At 38.6% G+C, this 6065-nt stretch overlaps 1 protein-coding gene across 1 annotated transcript in view; it reads right to left on the reverse strand.

Annotated features, from left to right (window-relative positions):
• The window catches only part of LOC144974491 (F-box only protein 7-like), a 20720-nt gene that overhangs the window by 11503 nt on the left and 3152 nt on the right, over positions 1–6065 (reverse strand). Inside the window, exons 4-6 of the mRNA XM_078917398.1 lie at positions 4345–4418; positions 3357–3516; positions 2011–2152 (exon numbers count right to left, since the gene is read on the reverse strand). Of these exons, the coding sequence (XP_078773524.1) occupies positions 2011–2152; positions 3357–3516; positions 4345–4418 (376 nt within the window). The remainder of the gene's footprint in view (positions 1–2010; positions 2153–3356; positions 3517–4344; positions 4419–6065) is intronic.

Below are 6065 nucleotides of genomic sequence, written 5' to 3' on the forward strand. Positions count from 1 at the left end.
CTAAAGATAAAAATCTATATTTGAGTTTAAATGTTCCTGTGCATTTTATTAAACTACGAATTTTTCTGAATAGTAGACAGCTCTGAATCCAGTCGTTTTTTTTGGGTTTTTTTTGGTGTTTTTTTTTTTTGGGGGGGGGTCTTTTTTCCATCTTACTCACCCCATTGTAATACCATTTTGAAGCGATGGGTTACAAATATACATGACAGGTAACACTTACTTTTACTTCACACGGTAAAGACAACAATCCGTGTGTCTCTCTGAAGCCAGCAGCTGGAAAACAACAAAGAATGTGTCCTTTAGAGTCGAGATATGCTTTAAAAGAATAAACAATGAAGCCCCTATCTACTTAAGAACAACTATCTGGAGAAACCAAACAGGATGGCTAGAATTGATCGTGCATGGATATATTTTTTTTAATATGATGATAAAGACGAAATATATTTAAATTATCTAAAGTCCGAAATGAATCAAAATAATGGAACTCACAGGTGGCAAGATGGTTTTGCAAGGCTAGGCCGATGGTGTCCTTGAACATGTTTGAGAGGCGATCCAAGGACCTGTAGGCAATTGCAGCATTTCCTGATGATGGGACAGTCAACGTTTAGATATATATATATATAAAGTCTTCATTAGAAAGTTCACAAGAACATTGAAAAAAGATTAGTTAAAATGTGCATATCCAATATTCAAATAAAGTCAGTCTAGTATTTCACAGATGAACCCCCCCCCTTCCCCCCCCCCCCCCTCCGCTCCCCCCAAAAAGAAAAAAAAATTAAAATTTAAAAAATAATAAATAGAATAAATAAATGAATAAACAAATAAGTTTGTAGGTTTTGTACAGTCTGACAACAAAATTAAAGTAAAAATTCACAAACCTCCAGAGATATCGCGAACAAAATTCTCTGCCTTGAGCTGAAGATGATCTGTTTTAAAGCTGCCAACTGTTTTTGACAGACCTACATATTGAAATTAAAAATAACAAAAATTTTAAATTGTATAAATCGTGATGGTAGGGAAATCATCGTTGCAAATATAGAGGGAACAGGCTTAGTTATAAAGGAGAAGATTCTAAAACACCCAGTTTACTCCCTCCATCTGTGGAAATACTAAATGGGCATGGCTACAAAATGTACTGGTAGAGAAGTTCAAATATGGGGCAATGATGAATAGTATATTGTGTGGCTTAACATAAGGCACTGTACCGTCCCCAGCATGAGTGCCAGCAGGAAGAAGTGCTGAGACCTGAAACTAAAATCTCGACACTTTGCCATTGCCAAACCTGAAAATGTTTCTACTGAAAATGTGGCCTAAACTTTACTCTTAGTTCATCACCGTTTTTATATCTCCATACACTGAAAAGGTGGCTGAATCACGTTTTCGAATTTTTACCGATGCTATTAGGTTATCTTACCCAAAACACTGAAGCCAGAGGTATTTGACTTCGAGATATCGCAAAACCGGAATCAGTGATGATACTCACAAAAAGTCAAAAAGTAGGAAAAGTCTCGGAAAAACGGAAAACTCACCTAGAACATTCTTGCACCACAGGAAAGTAGGCAGGATGACTTCTTTTGAGTACAATTTTAAAACGCCCGAAGTCCAGTAAAAGGAGGAAATTTTTTATATATATATATTTTTTTTTAAAAAGGAGGTATTTTTTAAAGATTTATTATATATAAAAAAAGGAGGAAATGAAGGAAATATCCGCAGATCGAGGATCTGAGGAGGAAAACCGAGGAAAGGAAAGAAAACAGCGGATTTCCGCGGATCCGCGGAAAAGTATCATCACTGCGGAATTCCGGCATGAAATGGAAACTGGCAGCCATGGTCCCCAGACCTTAACAAGAGAATGTTAATTAAAAAAACAAATATGTTGCCTCCTCGCGTAAAATCTGAGCTTTGATGCCAAGGATTATAATTTGCATTGATATATTCTTGTATTTATCTATCTATTTATTTATTTATTTATTGTTCTATCTTTCAATTTAGTATGACCAAACCACTCACCATGCACAGCCATAGAAGATCCAGTAGGGACCGCCATAAGACTACAGTCACAAACCACACCTGGTGTCAGGACATACTGATACATACACATGTAAAACCCAGGGCGTTTCCAATTCTCTGGAAGACGAGCCAAGTCAGCATCCTGGTCAGGAAATCAAGATGGTGTCGATTTAGAGAAAGTTTTTGTTTTGTTTTTAAGGGTTTTACAGCGCTTGCAACAACATTTAGGTTATATCAGCGCCAGTAAAAAGGAAGACAATGGGATAGTAAAAAGTTCTAGAATTACGAATAAAGCACCCAAGAAAAAGTAAGACATTGGGGAACGGGGAACAGATAGGGAACAGATGTAGATTCCAAGAGCACACTATCAAAGTACTTAGTTTGAGACCACCTATAAGTAGTATAAGTATAAGTCTAATCTGGACACAAGCACAAAATCCAACAAAGAGGAATACACTCAAATGCTTAATGTATAAATTCTGTCATCAAGAATGCAATAAATCAGTAACCTACACTAATACAAATGAAGTTATGATCACACGCCTCAAGAACCCCCCCCCCCCCCAAAAAAAACAAAAAACAACAAAAATGGCTCTTTCATTTGGCACCCATTTCTTCTCATCTGATGCCTTATCTTTAACTTTGTCCCATTTATTATATTTGGCTGTGAGACATTCAAATATCCTTCCCCCCCCCCCCCTTCCCTCCATCTTCCTTCCTTACACTCCCAACAATCACAAGCAACAGCTGCAGGTGACTTGTAGTATTATACATCCAGTATGAGAGACAAACATGGGATAATGATGACATTTTTATTATCCACTGAACATGCTCAAAGTGCTTTACAAGGGACCCCTGACCAACAGCAACATGTAACATGAACGGGACATGACGCCTGTTAGGTGATATTGCAATTTTTCCGACAGAGACAGTGCTGTTAACGGTCAGGGACTCATTTTACACCTGAGTACAGTGAGAGAATGTGAGTAAAGAGCCTTTTCCCAGGACTCAACTATGCATCGAGCGAGGCTCGAACCCAGGACCTTCCGATCCAAAAGCGAGTGTCATACCACAAGACCACAGAGCCGCACAAATGTTGTGAGCTTCTTTGCCAAGCGCATACTATCTATAGATCGAATGAAGACTACGTCACTTGTGTCTTTGTTATTGTTTTTCCAAGAGCCGCACAAGGAACTACAAGGATTTTTCAAGTCACCATAGGATCAGTATTCTAGGGTTACACCGCATCCACTTTTCTGATTTTCAAAAACAAGATTGAAAAATACACCCCCCCCCCCCCAACAAACTGACACATAAAGCAATTTTACACAACATATCCTCCTCACCCCGGGCAAGGAGAAGCCAGATTCTATCATGAGAACGTGTAACAAGATGAACAAGGCATCGTTGGGACATGTGATATCCGATCCTGAATAGAGTTCCTGGAGAAGTGCCGGCACTTGATCAGCTGTTGACTCTCGAATGACCAGGGGCTCAAACATGGGTCTAAAAATAGATTATACATTCTGTTTTTTAGTGTTGCATTGCATTGCAAGCATTTTATGAAATAACTTTGCACATTTCTAAAGCTCATGTCACAGTGTCACAGTTTAACAGTGTTTCAGGCATTTCAGTGTTTCATTTCTCTCCTGACAGCCCCATGGTAAAAATGTTCTTTTCGTAGTATAATTTGTGTGGCTATGTGGTCTAATGGTATGACACTCGCTTTTGGATCGGAAGGTCCTGGGTTTCTAGCCTCGCACTCGGCGCATAGTTGAGTCCTTGGAGAAGGCTCGTTACTCACATTCTCTCACCATACTCACGTGTAAAATGAGTACCTGGCCGTTAACAGCGTTGTCTGTGTACGAAAAATTGTAATATTGTCTAACAGGCGTCATAACAGGCGTTATTCATTAATTGCCTTGAACCAGGTTTTTAGTCACGAGAAATGAGAAAGGGGCAGTGTGTAAAATGCCTTATCAAAGGGCTCTGGGTCAAGGTCAATGTTATGCAGATAATGTCACTGAATCAACTACTGATCTTGCTCAACATTGCTTAACACCAGTGATAAAACAAATCTAAAAAAAAAAAAAATAACTAGATGTATCACAAATCTTTTTTTTCTCAGTCTGACAAAATAGAAGAAATCCTCTAAGTGCGCTCAAAAGAGATCCATATAACTGACAATTTGAACCAAAAAAATAAATTAATTAATAAATATGTAGATATCTCCTAAATCTGTATGTTGATGGGTAGGATATCTGCATCTATCCCTCAAAAAACACAAAGTTTCCATAGAGCAAAATAAAAATCACAAACTCACATAATATTTACCTTTGAGAATAATTAGAGCCTTGTCTTTCCAACTCCATTCCCTCTTCGGAGGAATGGCTAACAGCAGCTGAAACCTGAAAGTACATAAAAGTATGCCTCCATATAAAAAATCGTATCCCATTTACTGCAGAAAACAAACTGATGCAAAAATAAGTATCCTGTGATAACAAGGGACAATAGGAAAGTTCTGTTAGTGGTGCTATATCTCATAATCTTGAATACTAACACACTTGAAATTTCCAAAGTGCTTCAAATTTCCTCTCGTTCGCTGTATGCTAAGATTCAGCCTCGTCAACCAACTCTCAAAAGCATTGCAATTGTTACTTGGATGTACATATATGTAGTAGGCAGCTCTGAATTGACAGCATTTGCAAGGTCTTGTTGTATGCATTCAAATATCCTTTCAGCAAGTTTTCCTTGCAAGTTAATAACAAGAAATGAAGTGAGTAGGAAAGTTATGATCACACGCCTCAAGAAAAGAAAAACAACAAAAAAGGCTCTTTAATTTGGCACCCATTTCTTCAATAGAGAATAAAAATGTTGCTGCGATGGGGGCTCGAACCCGCGACCTTACTGGTACAACAACTCCACCTGGCCAAGGAGAGCATGACTCTACTGTCTGAGCTATCCACCACTCCGAAAAAAAAAGTGTTTTCAAACTCTATGTCTATCTTGAGTCGCTCTCCCAGACTTCCTGAGGCCATGGATTCAACACACGCAAACGTCGCAAATCTTTTAAGATAGGAAATAGCCAAAGGTCATACATGGTGCTGAGTCAAAACTGTAGGCTGAGTATGGAAAAACTAAAATTCCAGCCTTTTGTACATGTAAATATTGAGTTGCAGCCTTTGCTTTTTGAGGGGCGGTGTTGGCACGAAGGAGCAATGTGAAGGATGTTCCAACCTTTGGTCTCTGCTCACCAATGGCAGATTTTACTAGGGGTAGAACCTACTGGATATAATAAGAGGCAATTTGTGTAGTGGCCTCTATCATAAAATCAACCTTAAGAGATCTGTTGTAATTGAAAAAAAAACAAAAATAAATTAAAAAACCCACACACACCCCCCCCCCCCCCTCCCCGAAGAAAAGCCATTTCCTGCTATAGAATCCTGAATCTAGAACTGGACTATCTTCCTTTTCGTCCATTCACATTCGATTCAAACATTTTAGTGGGATGTGAAATAGAGTACTAAATTTCCATCCCCTATGATAATATCTGTAATCCCTCTGGGTGCTTGGGGTTCAAATAAATTGAACAACCCAGTCACACATCCTACCCTCTCTTGTTTTTATTCTTAAGTCAATAAAAGGTGTGGCTATGTGGTCTAGTGGTATGACACTCGCTTTCAGATTGGAAGGACCTGGGTTCCAGCCTCATGCTTGGCGCATAGTTGAGTCCTTGGAAAAGGCTCTTTACTCACATTCTCTCACTGTACTCAGGTGTAAAATGAGTTGTCTTTGTCCAAAAATTGTAATATCGCCTAACAGGCGTCATGTCCCATTCTACATGTTAAATGTTGCTGTTGACCAGGGACCCCTTGTAAAGCGCTTTTAGCACATTTAGTGGATATTGCGCTACAAAAAGCTCATTTTAAAAAACAAATTTTTTAAAGGGATATCCAGCTTGCACATTTAAAATTATGGTCATTTAATAGATGAGAGAGGCAGGTCAGCAACAAGCGATGAATATTAAGCAGATGTAAACAGTCTTGACACGTCTA

Source organism: Berghia stephanieae, chromosome 6 (genome assembly GCF_034508935.2).
Source record: "Berghia stephanieae isolate SIO BIC M18660-M18661 chromosome 6, UCSD_Bste_1.3, whole genome shotgun sequence".
In the NCBI taxonomy this organism is placed as follows: Eukaryota; Metazoa; Mollusca; class Gastropoda; order Nudibranchia; family Aeolidiidae; genus Berghia; species Berghia stephanieae.